Raw genomic sequence first — 16,004 nt, 5'->3', positions numbered from 1 at the left:
TGGGACAATAATTCATATTTAGATAACTTTTAACAAAGGTTAATTTCTTTTTAAGCTCAGATGAAATAGATTGTGAAGACTCCTTCTGTTATGCTGCTTCATTAACAGTTGTTTTATTTTATAGGAAAATAGAAATAGTGCAGTTTGCTAGCCGGACACGTCAACTCTTTGTTCGCTTATTAGCTTTAGTAAAATGGGCTGATAATGCTGGCAAAGTGGAGAAATGTGCGGTGAGTAAAACTTTTAATTCTACTTTGTATAAAATAGCTTTTTGATTGTTATAATAGATATGTTTTCTGATTATGGCTTTAACTTACGTATGACTTGTTATGAGTGATGTTACTTTTGTGAGTAATCCTATTTCTAGATGATAATGTATAATACATTTCTAGTGAAACTTAGTATTTGTGGATGGATGCCTGTTGAGAAAGACATTCGAAGATGTTGTACCACAAGGAAACTTGAAATATGAGTCTGGAACTAAAGGGGGGGGGGGATGGTTAGCTTACATTTATAGGGTTTCTTAGAATTTGCATGGTTCTCTCCTTTAGTTTTGCTTATCGATGCCTGAAAATCCTGTGAATGGCAGAGTGAGTATTTTCTTCCTGTTCTACAGATAAGGAAAGATAAGGTTCCTAGAAAATAGTTGGCTTCTTCAAGGTTACAGAGCTTATCTGATCTATATGTTTGTTTTTTCATCTACTCATTCTCCAAGTCTGTTGTGCACAGGATACATGGTATAGCAGACGGAAACTTGAATAGGAGATCGGCACTGTAAACTTGTAGTTTTTTGACATTGAATCACTCTTTTGAATTCAAAGAAGTGACATGCAGTGAAGTGTACCAAAGATGGTAAATTGAGCGAAAGGGGCCGGCACTGTGGCATAGCAGGTAAAGTTGCTGCATGTGGTGCCAGCATCTCATATGGGTACCAGTTTGAGTCCCAGCTGCTCCACTTCTGATCCAGCTCCCTGCTAACACACCTGGGAAGGCAGCAGAGGTTGACCCAAGTGCTTGGGCCTCTGCACCCATGTGGAAGACCCTGGGGAAGCTCCTGGCTCCAGCCATTGCAGCCGTTTTGGGAGTGAACCAGCAGATGGAGGATCTCTTCTCTCTCTGGCTCTCTAATTCTTTCAAATAAAAACAAATGTTAAAAAAGAAAAACTAGCAAAAGTTTTTTCTTTTAATGATTTATTTATTTGAAAGGCAGAGTAACAGAAAGAGGGGAGATCTTCCATCTGCCGAGTCACTCCCCAGTGGCCACATCAGCCAGGGCTGGGCCAGGCTGAAGCTAGGATCCAGAAATTCCATCTGCTTCTCCCATGGCACTTGGACCATCTGCCCCTGCCTTCCGGGTACATTAGCAGGGAGCTGGATCCAAAGAAGAGCCAGGACGGGAACCAGCATTCCGATATGGAAAGCCAATGCTGCAAGCAGTGGTTTAACCAGCTGTGCCACAATGCTAGCTACCCCCAAAAACCTTGACTCTATGTTCAAGAAGTATTAAGGAGGAAAAATATCAGTAGGATTCTTGTCTATTAAGCTCATAACTTGGGGAGGGTGGTATGTTAATAAATGAGGCACATAATTACTCCTGTTTATTTCAGTCACTTTTTTTTTCCTTTAAGTTTATTTACTTGAGAGGGAGAAAGAGTTCTTCCGTCTGCTGGTCCACTCCCCAAATGCCTGCAGCAGCCAGGGCTGAGCCAGATTGAAATCAGAAGCCTGGAACTCCATCCAGGTCTCATGTGGGTGGCAGGGGTGCACATTAACAGGAAGCTAAATTGGAAGCCGAGGTGAGACTTGATTCTAGGTGCTCTGATATGGGATGTGAGCTTAACCAGCTGTGTCACCATGCCTGCCCCTTTTTGGGATCCATATTTCAGAGAGTAGAGTAATTATCACAAGAATGAATAGATAAAAATTTTTTAAAAATCCAAAGGAGATTATTATTAGCTGAATAGCTGATTTGTGACTATTTTAAAAAAGAAAGAATGTGAGGAGGGTGTCATGGCATAGCAGGCTAAATTACTTCTTGGAATGCCTGCATCTCCCATCTGAGTGCTGCTTCGAGTTTCAGCTCTTCTGCTTCCAGTTCAACTTCCTGCTAATGCACCCGGGAATGTAGTGGATGCTGGCCCAAGTACTCAAGTGCTTGGGCTCCTGCCACTCACATGGGATACCGAATGGAGTTCTAGGCTGTTGGCTTTGGCCTGGCTCAGCCTTGACTGTTGTGGGCATTTGGGTTGGTGAACTAGCTGATGGAAGATCTACCCCCGCCCCAGTCCCTTTGCCTTTCAAATAAATAAGTAAAAATTTTTTTTAAAGGAACATGGTGATGATAACCTACTTGGACTCGCTAATAGGTTACTCAAAACTAAAGTTTTATTTTCATTAACTAGATATCTAAGTCAAAGGAATGTAGCTGAAGCTAGTATATTTTGAGTTTAGCAAGGTAGTTTAGAGAGATTTTGTATTAATGAGCTATGTTTAAGGTAGAGCAGTGTGAGCTGGGTAAGTTGTGACATCCCAATATGGTCAAGGTCTTCCGGGTACTCTGAATTTGGTACTTGACTTTGGTCTAGTAACATTTTTACAGTGGCTGAATGGAGGGAGATTTGAGCTAGCCTAAATCTGAGTAAAAACCATTTCAGAATTTGAGAGTATGTTAGCAATGTTATGACTGCTAATAAGAAGTCAACATTAATGATACTGATAAGTCCATTGTACTAGTCATGGCAGTTTGCATTCTTTACTGGACTATGCTGTATATTGGCTTTAAGAGTGAGAAGAAACTTTGGTTTTGGTTCTACTTCTTTGATTATTGGATGTCTTAATTTGGGCAAGTGTGCTAACTTAAGCCTCAATTTCCTTAACTCTAAGGTGATAATAATTACCTGGTTCTACTTCTAGTTATGAAAAGCAGATAAAATGAATGTGGAAAATACTAAGAAATTGTAGAGCATTGATAAGTGTATGATGTGATGTTAATTCTAGGTACCATGTTTTATGTTGGTCACTGACAGCCTGTTTGAAGGACATGAGAGAAGAGATTTAAATACTCTTCTAGGATAGAATTAAAAGATAAATGTTTCAAGGAAGGAGTTTTTAGCTTGTGAGCTCTACTAGTTCAGACATCCTTATGAAATGCATTGGGTAGAAAACTAATGGAAAGTATTTTTGTATCTGGCATGAAATTAGGCTATGTCTCATAATGGGCAATGTTTATTGAGTGTTTCTTATATTCTAAAGGTCTTGTATGCATTAACTTTTAATCCTCAGAACAACTTTATGAGGTTGGGAATCATTCTCTCCATTTTCTAGTTGAGGCAGAGAGAGGTTAAGTAACTTGCCCAAAGTTACAGAGAGTGGTAAGTTGCAGAGTTAAAATTGTGACCAAGGGAGACAGGTATTTGCTGGTTAGGATGCTCTTGTCCCATATTGCAATACTTGGGTTTAATACCAGCTTTGGTTCCTGACTCCAGCTTCTGGCTGATGCAGATCAGGGGAGTCAGCAGTGATGGCTCAAGTAGTTGGGCTTCTACTACGCATGTGGGAGACCTGGATTGAGTTCCTGGCTTTGGCCACCTGGCTAATACAGGTATTTGTGGAGTGAACCAATGGATGGGACCTCTCTGTGTCTGCCTTTGAAATTTAAAAATAAATAAATAGAGACCAAAGCAATTTAGGTTCAGGAGTCTGTGCCTTTATTTAATTTTAAGGTTTATTTATTGATTTGAAAGTCAGAGTCAGAGAGGGAGAGACAGAGAGGTCTTCATCTGCCAGTTCATTCCCCAAATGGCTGCAATGGCCAGGGCTGGACCAGCTGGAAACTGGGAGCCAGGAGCTTCTTCTGGGTCTCCCATGTGGGTGGCAGGGGCCCAAAGGCTTGGGCCATCTTTTGCTGCTTTCCCAGGCATGTTAGGGAGCTGGATCGGAAGTGGAACAGCCTGGACTGGAACTGGTGCCCATATGGGATGCTGGCACTGCAGGTGGCAGCTTAACTTGCCACACCACAGAGCCGGCCCCCAAGGCTGTGCCTTTAACTACTTCATTATCAACCACCTCCAGAAATCTAGAGTAAAAAGAGTAAAAAGCATTTTATTCTGTTTGCTTTTTGTAACTTTTTATATGTGTGCTATTCAGGATAGAAAATGAATTGGAAAACCTTTTACCTAAAATAATAGAAAATTACTGTTTTTAATGTCAAATACAAATGTATTAAATATTTTCTTTCTGCAAATTACTGGGAAAGTTTTTGAAGAAATATTTTAAAATATAGAAAACTTAACATTAATTTTCCTCAAGGATTTCTTTGGAATGAATAAATGGTAATTAATGTAAAAAGCAGATAGTTTTCAAGGAAACCTAATACATTTACCCTTTGCTTTAAAGATGATCTCAAGCTTTTTAGACCAGCAAGCCATCCTGTTTGTGGACACTGCTGATCGCCTGGCCTCATTAGCTAGAGATGCTTTGGTACATGCCCGCCTGCCCAGTTTTGCCATCCCTTATGCCATTGATGTACTCACTACCGGGTCTTACCCACGGTTGCCAACGTGCATTAGAGTAAGTGCTTTGTCTCAGTGTTCCTAAAAGCTGAAAGCTTTGGCATTGGGTTCTACTGTATAAAACAGACCAGTAAAAAACATTTGTAAGAAAAATAGTCCTTGTAGTTCACTTCTTTCTCTACAACTAAGATTGTGGTTTTTTTTGAGATACACGGGAGCCAGAATGTGAGTAGATATGAAAATGGGTGAATCTTTGTGTTTTGTTTTTTTTTTTTTGGTCAGGTGAACTGTTGTGCACATATAACTTAGCCCATAATGTCCCATTGTCCTATATATAGGACACCTAAAAAAACTTAAATTGAGCAATACATATGCCACTTATGGTAACTTTGAATACATGTTAGGCAGAATTGAAAACCTGGTACTTAATAGGTTAACATCTATTTCAGATGTGAAAATACTGCATGCTAGTTGCTTTTCAGAAGTATTTTTAAAAATTGTGGTTGTGGTAGCTTACTGACTTGGTGCTTTTGTATTTTATACTTTTAAGTGGTGGAAGTCAGTGACATTAAGTTGGTTTCAGAAGTGGAGCATGAAGATTATGTTGTAATATGGTCTTAGGTGACTCGTGAAAGCATTGGCACTGTAATGAATGGTAGTAATGATCACTGTTGTGGAATGTGGACTGTAGAAATGAATGAGATTCTCTTGGGTGAAATAAAACATTATATAAAAACACACACGATTTAAAGAATGCCTCTTTGAATGTTATTTGTAAATCACTTACATTTTTTTGTAGGATAAAATTATTCCTCCAGACCCAATCACCAAAATTGAGAAACAAGCCACACTGCATCAGCTGAATCAGATTCTTAGGCATCGGCTTGTAACCACAGATCTTCCTCCTCAGTTAGCCAATCTTACAGTTGGTATGTACTTGACGTTTATTTTTTTAAGAGTTGGCGTGGTAGAATATTTTCTTAAACAGCTTTTTGGACTTTATTCAAAGGAATGCCATTGTGAAGCTTGGCCCACAATTTTGGTAGTGGTGGCATCTGTGATTGTGGACTGTATCATTGCTCTTTAGTATCTACACAGTGCTGATATTTAAAGCTGAGTGAAATCGGCTGGGACTGGAGAAGAGCTGAGGTCCCAGAGTTGAGCCTCCTGAAAATTTTGTTCGTATATATTGGAGGAGTTGCTTTTGGTTTTTTGGTGACCTGGAAGCTGCCCACGGCTTATGCAGGAACCACTGAATTGTTTGCCTGTTTACAAAAGAAGCTTCAACCTATTAAAAATTTCTTATAAACAAGACAAAGTCCTAGGTTAGCAGGAAGCTGCTTGTTTTCTGTCAGAATACACCACTTCTTTTTCTTCTAAAAGCAAATGGCCGGGTGAAGTTTCGAGTTGAAGGAGAGTTTGAAGCGACCTTGACTGTGATGGGAGATGACCCTGATGTTCCATGGCGTCTTCTCAAGCTAGAAATTCTGGTTGAGGATAAGGAAACAGGAGGTAAATTATAAATGATGATTTAAATCATAAGTATTATTTTAATTTTTTTTTATATAATGAAAATAATCCTGCAGAATAATAAATGTGTATAACAGTTTATCCTGTAATGTGAAGGAGATTTTATGACAGTCCTAATTATTTACTAATGGTAGAAGTTTCAGTGTTTCTCACAGTATAATTTTCTCCAGATTCCATGGATAATTTCATTTAAAAATTAATTTAGATATTTTCTTAGTTGGTACTGTGACATGTACTGTACACCTTTCTGATTAACGACCTTCTTTTTCCCTGCCAATGGAAGATGGACGGGCTTTGGTCCATAGTATGCAAATCAACTTTATCCATCAGCTGGTGCAGTCTAGGCTCTTTGCTGATGAGAAACCTCTTCAGGACATGTACAACTGCCTACGTATCCTTCTGAAATTTGAGAAAAGCATATGTAAGGATTTTGTGTATCCCACCCCCCCCCACCCCCCCCACCCCAGATTTTCCATTTGTCCTTAATCATGAACTATAGCACTCTACCTCCCCCAACACCACCACTTTTTTTGGATAGAAATATGGCTGGGTAACCGGCCAGTGTGAAGAATAGTGATACATCTATAACAAGTCAAGTTCAAAGTTTTAATGTTGATCTTACAAGTAAAAATAGAAAATGATTAGTTAAAAATAGTACTATTTGGAAAAAAAGTACTATTTGGTTAGTCCATAGTCTCTATAATATGATGAATTAAAGGGTAACCTGCACTTTGTGGATTATTGATATTGATTCAGTATTAACGATGAGCCTTTTTTCTAAAATTATGCCAAGTTATAACACTTTTTTAGGATGAGTCATTGGGAAAACATGATTCTGGAGATTTTCTTTATGGCCAGCTTTTTGGGAACACAGCCTTTATAAATGAAGTTTGCCTGTACTTGATGGGTTGTTGGAATAATATATTAGATTTGCTTAACCTGATCTATCAGATTCTTTCTGCTTATCACTTCAGTTAGAAGTGTTACATTCCCAGACTCTAATGTTAATCCGAGAGCGGTGGGGAGACCTTGTGCAGGTGGAAAGGTACCATGCTGGAAAGTGCCTCTCTCTCTCAGTTTGGAAGTAAGTAATATTGATTCTATTATGTTCATGCTATGACTCTAAATACTTTCTCTCTTTTTCTCTCATATATCTGATGTAATACATACCAGAACTAAGTGGGACAAACATAACGTACACCTCTCTTAGAACATGGCATGCTTTGAATACAAGTACATTTATCTGTTTGTTCCAAGACTTACTATTCTTAGAAAATTTGAGAGATTAGTTTACTCTGGGCTCATACCAAATTGCCGAAAGACCATTAGGTTAGAGTGTTGGGTATCATTTTTTTAAACACTTTTCACAGTTGTCTATTTTGAATCATCCTCTTAATAATCCTCGATTCCTCTGCTAGAAGTTTGCTTCATTCCCATTTTCTGTAAAGGAGTCAGGGGAAGAGGTACCACTTAGGCCACAAGTTTTATTTTGGGGTTCTTTAGTGTGTGGATGTATTTTATTTTTAAATTGTATATGTGTTTTTTTAGTGCAATAAGTCAGATATTGTATTGGGTTACAAAATAGCTGTTTTCCTAATATTAACTTAATCCTTCCGTAAACATTGAGGGCCTGTCATGTTCCATGCTCTGAGAAAGCTACACAATAGGTTATTTTATTCCAAAAGTAATTACTTGTTAATATTTCTTTTTTTCTCTTTAGTCAGCAAGTTCTTGGGAGAAAAACAGGGATAGCATCTGTTCACAAAGTTACAATTAAAATTGATGAGAATGATGTCTCCAAGCCTTTACAGATTTTTCATGATCCGCCTTTGCCGGGATCTGATTCCAAATTAGCAGAAAGAGCCATGAAGGTAAAAGATTTCAATACATTTTAATATTTGTTTGATTAAATGAGTATAATATTCATTTGTATTTTTAGCACAGATTCTTTAAAATACCTAATTGTTCCTAAAACTTTTTATGAGATTTAAGTGAATATTTTATTTATTTGAAAGGCAGAGTTAGAGAGAGGGAGAGTCAGAAAGAGAGAGAGATCTTCCACCTGCTGGTTCACTCTCCAAATAGTTGCAACGATGGAGCTGGGCCAGACCACAGCCAGGAGTCAGGAGCTACTTCCAGGTCTCCCACATCCGAGCAGGGGCCCAAGCACTTGGACCATCTTCTGCTACTCTTCCAGGCTCTTAGCAGGGAGCTGGATCAGAAGTGGAACAGCTGGGACTTACACCTGTACCAATATGGGCAGTTTTACCCGCTATGCCATAATGCTGACCCCTAAGTGGATATTAACATTTGAAACTTTTATATAATTTTAAGGTGCTCTCTTAAATTTTATATTTTAGATTAGATTACCACTTTATTTTTAAGGTCTTGAATTTGAGCACTGTGGTAACTGACATACATTGTCTTGATCTCTACTCATCAAAATGTTAACTATAGTTTTTAAGCTACCAATGCCATGTAAGTTAATTTTTAACTATAAATTTGCTTTCTCATTCTAGTTAATATTTAAGCAGCATAATTCTAAAAAGAAATACCTTGAAGTGCAATAACCTCTCAGGCTTTTAAAGAGTTTGAAGTTGCACATGATTCTTCTGTCTTGTTTATGCAGATTGACCACTTATCAATAGAAAAACTCCTGATCGACAGTGTCCACGCAAGAGCTCATCAGAAGCTCCAGGAACTGAAGGCCATTCTTAGAGGCTTCAATGCCAATGAAAACTGTACGTTTTTCCAAACTGATCTTTCTGTTTTTGTTTTGTTTAAACTGGTATCCATATTTCTTTTTATGAAAGGTCTTCACAAGTTTTTTTCTCCAATATACTGTTCTTGTTGTGGAGAGTGCATTTTAACTTGTAGTCTACCAAACTTCTCTTAATTTTCCCTTATTTTCTTATTTAGCTTGATCTCATTTTTGAAATGGAAGCTATTTGAAAATTTTAGTGTGAATCATTATGGATTTGTGGATTTTTTTGGATTGCCTTCTGTTTTTTAATTAACATTTAATTTGGGAGACAGTTCCCATCTGCTGGTTCACACCCCAGATGTTGACAACAGCTGGAGCTGGGTGGAGGCTGAAACTGGGAGCTGCAAGTGCAATCCAGGTCTCCCGTGTGAGTGGCAGGAACCCAGTTACTTGAGCCATCACTGCTGCCTCCCAGGCTCTGCATCAGCAGTAAATTGGAGTCAGGAGCTAAAGCCAGGAGCCAAACTCAGGCACTCTGGTGTGAGATGGGGCGTCTTAAGCTAGGGTCTTAACTGCTAGACTAAATACTCCTGAATCATTTCTTTTAATTTTTCTTCTAGTGATAGATGGTGTTGCAAATGTTTATTGTATTTATATACATATACATTGTATAATATGCCTCTTTGAACAAAGCAAAATTTCTCGCTTGTCTTCTATAAAAATTCTTTTGGATTGTTAATATATCAATAGGATTCAAAGTAAGAAATGCAGATATAAACACATAGTGAAAAGTCTTCCATTTAATTACCTAGTGAGTATACTGAGAGCTTTGGGGGATACTTAGTCACTTAGAAAATAAACCCTTTCATTCTATGGCATATAATTTGCCAACATTATAATGAATATATTTATTATCCCTACCCCAGTTGATTTTGGTCTTGATTACCTTGTACACAGAGTGCACAGTCTTTAGTTCAGGTGGTGTAGCCTTTTCAGGTAGGAAGTCATAACAGTGCTAGTAGCAAAGACATTGCCTGTATCATCACTGAACCCAGCGCAATCCAATACACTTGACGAAAGCAACTCCTTAGACATGTACTAGTTACCCTGGATTAAAACTACTTTGACAAAGCAGATAGAAACACTGCCTGAAGAAATGAATGTCCGAAAAATAAGTTTGTTTCTAGAATATTCACTCAAAATAAGTTCTGGTATTCTAGTACATAGTTGGGTTACTGTATATTTCTTTTTTTTTTTTTTTTGTAAGATTGTTTATTATTTGAAAGGCAGAATTACAGAGAGACAGAGGCAGACAGAGAGGTCTTCCATCTGCTGGTTCATTCCCCAATTGGCTGCAATGGTCGGAGCTGGGCTGATCCGAAGCCAGGAGCCAGGAGCTGCTTCTAGCAGCCATCTTGTGTCTCCCACACAAGTGCAGGGGCCCAGAGACTTGGGCCATCTTCTGCTTTCCCAGGCCATAGCACAGAACTGGATTGGAAGTGGAACAGCCGGGACTCGAAGCAGTGCCCATATGGGATGCTGGCACTGCAGGTGGTGGCTTTACCCACTATGCCACAGCGCCAGCCTGGGTTACTGAATATTTCAAAATAGTTGGAAGAGAGGCTTTTGAATGTTCTCATCACAAAGAAATTATAAATATTTAAGGTGATGGATATGCTAATTCCATGATTGGATCATTGCCTAATGTATTTATTTACATGTATTGAAACATGAATCCTATAACATGTGTAATTAAGTGGCAATCAAAAGAAAAAGGACACATAATCATTCAAGGAAAGTGAAAAACAGAGCTAACAAGGGGGATCTAAGACAAGCCAAGGTGTTAGATTATGTTTTTAGTCTGATTTAGAAGAAAGGCAGCTTAATTTAACAAAAATGTTAATATGAGACTTAAAAAGTAAATAAAAAGTATGCTAGAAATCTGGTGAGTGTATTGGTTTAATCTGTATTGAGGGGGCTTGTTCACTATCCTTATTAGGACTTGACATTAGATTTGTCCATGTTCAACAATTAAATTATAGGGGCTGGTGCAGTAGGTTCATCCTCCGCTCATGGCGCTGGTATCCCATAGGGGAGCTGGTTCTAGTCCAGGCTGCTCCTCTTCCAATCCAGCTCTCTGCTAAGGACTGGGAAAGCAGTAGAAGATGGTTCAAGTCCTTGGGCCCCTGCACTTGCGTGGGAGACCCAGGGGAAGCTCTGGGCTTTGGATCGGCTCCGTTCCAACCATTGTGGCCTTTTGGGGAGTGAACCAGCAGCTGGAAGACCTTTATCTCTGTCTCTCCCTCTGTCTGTAACTCTACCTCTCAAATACATAAATAAAATCTTTAAAAAATGAATCTTAACTTTAAACTTCAATGGAAATCCCCTCCATTTTAATCTCTTGAGCAAAAATATTAAATATAGACCTAAAAATGATGACTGGAAAAGAAAATTGAAACTCATTTGGGTTAGAAAGGACACTAAACATCCCTTCCTTTGTTCCTTAACAGCTTTACTGAGATATAATTTACATATGTCTAACTCATTCAGTGGGTTGCATATGGTAAAAATTCCCATAATCTGACTTCAGGGCATTTCAATAATCCCTGAAAGAAACCCCGTATGTGTTATCTGTCACTGACTATTCTCCCCTCTCCCCAGCTCCTGGAAATCAATCACTTTTTGTGTCTGTAGATTTACCTGTTCAGACATTTCATACATACAATGAAGCATATGTGTGACCTTTTGTATATTGAATTTCAAAGTAATGTTTTTGAAGTTGCTCCATGTCATACCAGGTTTCAGTGTTTCATTTTTATTGTCAGTTAATCCATTGTATGGATAGACTTATGTTTTATCTGTTCATCATTGGTGGACCTTGTGATTTCTATTTTTTTTTGTCTGGTGAATAATGCCACTGTGAACATTCATGTCCAAGGTTTTATGTGGACATATGTTTTCATTTCTGTTGTCTGCATATTCGTATCTGGGACTGTAATGGCTGGGTCATATGGTGACTCTAATTTTTTGACATATTTGACACCGTTTTACAATCCTACCAGCAGTGTATGAGAATTCATTTTCTTCATAGCCTCACCAGCTGTCTTTGTAGGTGAGAGGTGCTATCTCAGTGTGGTTTTGAGTTGCATGTCCCTAATAGTTGTTAAGCATCTTCTCATGTATCTTCACTGGGGAAACGTTATTCAGTTCCTTTGCCCTTCTTATAATTGTTATTTATTTTTTTATTGTTGAGCTTGTAAGACTTCTCTGTGTATTTTGAACATAAGCCCCTTTTCATATATAATGATTTGTAAGAATTTTCTCCAAATATCTGGGTGGTTTTTCACTTTATGGTATAGTTTGTAGTACAGATTTTTTTTTTTTCATTTTAATGGTGTTGTTTAATTTTTCTTTTCTTGCTTGTACATTTGGTGTCAATACCTAGGAATCCATTTTCCAAAGTCATGAAGATATATCCTGTGTTTCCTTCTAGGAATTTTATATTTAGCTCTTAAGTTTAGAGCTTTGATTCTTATTGAGTTAATGTTAGTGTTTTATACAAGGTAGGATCCAGTTGCATTCTTTTCTCTGAGGATATGAAGTTGTCAGATTGCCATTTGTTGAAATCTGCTTTTCCTTGTTTAATAATCTTGTTACCTTTGTTGGAGCTCCCTCTTTGTTCTTCAAGAAGACTTTAAGGATTTTACAATCTTAATTTTAAAAGTTTTTCTTATTTCTAGTTTTTCAAAATAGTAAAAGTCTAAAATTTTATTTGTTGGGATTCCAGAAAATACAGCTTTATATTCTTTTGATAGGCTCTGGCTTACTTTAGTATCTTTTGTAAACAAGACTTAGTAAGTTTAAAAAGTCAGTATGCTTGCCAAGGTCTATTTAAATTACCTAGAAAATAGACTGTAAGCATGTGTTTACACAGGAATTGTTGTGTATACTGTTCATCATAGTTCTGGAGATTCCCTGTTAGCATTTTTTAGAGCTGTCACTGCATGGGTAGCCAGAAGATCTCAGTCCACTTGTGCACTCTTGACCAAGTCATTTCCGCTCTCTAGGCCCCATTCTATGATTTGAAGCTACTTAGTCCACGCTCTTCTTAGCTCTCTACTGGGAGTATGTAACAGCAGTGGTTTTCAAGCTCTAGGTGTTTTTAGAGTCCTGGGTGTTAATGTGCCTTGGGACTGTGATTTGCAGGCAAAAGAGGAGTTTGCATGTGGGGTGAGTCCCCCTAGTCCTGCTTTAATTAGGTCAGTTTTGGAAATGAGGACTGCTAGAGGAAAGGGTCTGCTTGCCCTTCATTGTAAGGCATAGCCTAGCTCTTGGTTTTTAAATTCCTAGTGATGAGTTTATACTTTCCACCTAATCTTGCTTGCTCCCTTTCCTTATGGGAAAGCCCGTTTTAGTAAGCTCCTTTATGGGACATGGACTGTAGGCTGTTCTTAGAATCCCTTCACTGCAGGCACCCTTAATCAGTGGCTTTTCTTCCAATTCTTGACTAGAATAGCCCGAGGAAATGATTAATTCAGAGGGTGGAGCATCGAGAGGGGGGTAGGGGAATGCAGACTGGCATTTGGGATAGCCCTGGTGACAATGTGTAGTTTCACGGGATGAAAGGGGCTGGGGGAGAGGAAGCAGAATTTTGGAGAGAAGTTCAGAAAAGGCACTGAAGGTAACTGGAGCTATGTCCCAGTCTGCAGTGTTGCCTGACTCTTGGTAGCCAGGGTACGTTCCCTTGCATTGTACTCTACCTGTCAGTGCTGAAATCAGGGTGTCACCATCAGTTTGGAAGCTGTGAGTTACGCACAGCCATTCTCAGTTAGGTTTGGTTGCTTCTCTTCAGTCTTTACATATTGTATTATTGTCTGTTGGTCTTGTCCTCAGTAAACGATAGGGGAGAAATATAAGAAGAGATATATAGTTAGTTTATCTTCCTACTGCAGGGAGAAGGTAGTGGGCAGGCCTTGCATCTTCTTGCACTGTCTTTAATTCCTACATTTTTATTTTCCCATTCTGGTTACTTAAAACCTGTTGCCCTTTAATACGGGGAGCTTCATGTATTTTGTTTTTTTGTAAAGAAAAATGTGGACATTGGTATTCATAAAGTACGTTCATAGCCATACATCACAGTATTTTCTATGTTTTGGACTGTGTTTTCTATCCGTTTCTGTGATAGTCTGTCCTTTCAAGACTACTCCATTGTGATCATTGGATTGAAATTAGAATTGTTATCCCAATTCCCAGAACTAGTTTATATACTCCATTGCTACACTTGAAATGGTTTTACTCTAAAGAATATGTTATAATATGTTGCATTAGGCATTATAATATAGAATGTTTTTAAAATTAACAATCCTGCTTTAAATCTGTAATCACTTTTTATTATTTACTGTATTTTCATGGCAAGTTCAACAAAGCGTACTGTTTTGACCTAATTTGCCACATTGTTCCAAATGATAAAATACTATGAAAGGAATTCTTGAGTTGCTTGTGACCCCCTTTTTTTCCAGGTGAAAGTTCTGCTGGACCTGCATGCTAAACATTTGAATGTAAATATGTATTAGATAACTTAATGTGTCTCCTGCAGTCTTACTTAATTTTTTGATAATTTGTATAGACAGTACAAATGGTAACTATCCCTTTGAATTGTAAATTCATAACAAGTTTTGATTTGTTTCTTTGATTCATAAAGGAATACACATAAGTGCATTAATTGAACACTGTGCTTTTTAAAGTACCCCCACGATCTTGTCATTTCTTCCTCTTAATAACCTGTGGTGAGAAGGGGAAGAGGTTTTTATCCTTGCTTGACAAAGTTGCCTGGTGAAAGGCCTGCATCGCCACTCTCCTCCCTGCCTGCCTTTCTTCTGTACTGTAGCTGTAGAGGAACTTGGTACAAGAATATCGAGTATCGGTGGATTCCTTTTACAACCCTTCAATCTGGTCTACACTCAGTGTGCTTTCAGTGCTTTTCTCATTTACTGGATTTTGTTTTCCCAACCTGTGAGATTAAGGGCAAAGTTATTTGGGCCTGGTGGAAATACTGTGAAGCGCTAGATCAAGGGTATAGTTAGCTTTCGGGATTTGTGTTTAGCTTATTGCCTATATTCTTACTCTGTCTATGACTTGGAGATGAAGTGTGTAAATGACTTAATTGTTTTCCCTATCCAGAACACCTGGATTCTGATTGCTAGAAAACACTCTTCAGATGACATTTATTATTATTTTACCGGCAGTTTTCTTCTTGATATATTTCAAGTAAGGCCAAAAAGAGGATTCTTAAAAATTAACTTTTTACCAACAACTCAGTGAAAGTAAAACTAGAACTCAGCTCACTGATGAGGGTGACTTTACTAGCTACTTTAACCCTTTTTAAAGAATGTTGGATTTTTTGGGGGGCCTATAATATTTGAGATGGATGTGTTTGTTTGAATATGATACAATAGTATCATTCTAGATTTTGCAGTCATGTTTTTCTTCTTGCATTTAGAATCTCTCCATAGCTGGTTTGTTTTTACTGAGAAATACATTTTTGGGAAAGCATTCAGAAAGAAAAATAATTTTTAATTCTTAACTGTTCAGCTTCCATAGAATCGGCACTTCCAGCACTTGTTGTTCCCATCTTGGAGCCTTGTGGTAATTCGGAGTGTCTACACATTTTTGTAGATTTGCATTCTGGAATGTTCCAATTGATGCTTTATGGACTTGGTAAGTTAATAAATGGTATAGTGACAGTATTAGAAAAACATACTTTTAACAAAAGCATTTTTGCCATTAGGTGTTGGAAGGGGTGATATACACAGTATTTGAAGTAGGTGTGGAAGGAATAAATGGCTGATACGTGTTCCTTGGGGCCTTGTTTTAACTCTACTTTGGATTTTCTTGTATTTGAAGATCAGCTTCCCAATATAAAGTGCATTTGTGCTGCTTGTCTTATATAAAAGTACTGTTGATGGCTGGTGTTTTTAAATTATTGATTCAGTAGCTCAGTTTCTATTTTATCACTATTGGATGGGTAACAGGAAAATCACCACAAGGGTTTCTACTGTCATTTATGGCTGAAGAACATAATTATGACAGTATAAATATCTAAGATGACTTAGTGTACCCAGTCTTAGAGGATAGGATTTTTTTTTTCTGGCTTGTATATTGTAGAAATTAAAGATTGATTTCTAGCTCATTCTGTTACTGAGTTGGTATTCTGAGTTGATGAAATATTAGGAACTTAGTGTTTTTGCAGTATTGCTGGA

General features: G+C 38.0%; 1 protein-coding gene across 6 annotated transcripts in view; it reads left to right on the top strand.

The window, feature by feature from the left end:
* Positions 1-16,004, top strand: part of MED14 (mediator complex subunit 14) — a 73,534-nt gene that overhangs the window by 5,611 nt on the left and 51,919 nt on the right. For all 6 annotated transcript variants that reach the window (XM_070067491.2, XM_070067489.2, XM_070067493.2 and 3 more), the window contains exons 3-11: positions 125-230; positions 4,396-4,569; positions 5,311-5,440; positions 5,895-6,023; positions 6,325-6,432; positions 6,993-7,125; positions 7,762-7,912; positions 8,671-8,782; positions 15,337-15,462. In XM_070067491.2, the coding sequence (XP_069923592.1) occupies positions 125-230; positions 4,396-4,569; positions 5,311-5,440; positions 5,895-6,023; positions 6,325-6,432; positions 6,993-7,125; positions 7,762-7,912; positions 8,671-8,782; positions 15,337-15,462 (1,169 nt within the window). The remainder of the gene's footprint in view (positions 1-124; positions 231-4,395; positions 4,570-5,310; positions 5,441-5,894; positions 6,024-6,324; positions 6,433-6,992; positions 7,126-7,761; positions 7,913-8,670; positions 8,783-15,336; positions 15,463-16,004) is intronic.

This window comes from Oryctolagus cuniculus, chromosome X (genome assembly GCF_051225735.1).
Source record: "Oryctolagus cuniculus isolate XC-2025 breed Fujian yellow rabbit chromosome X, ASM5122573v1, whole genome shotgun sequence".
Taxonomy (NCBI): domain Eukaryota; kingdom Metazoa; phylum Chordata; class Mammalia; order Lagomorpha; family Leporidae; genus Oryctolagus; species Oryctolagus cuniculus.
Note: the sequence above shows the minus strand (reverse complement) of the source record. Positions and strands in the feature narration are given on the sequence as shown.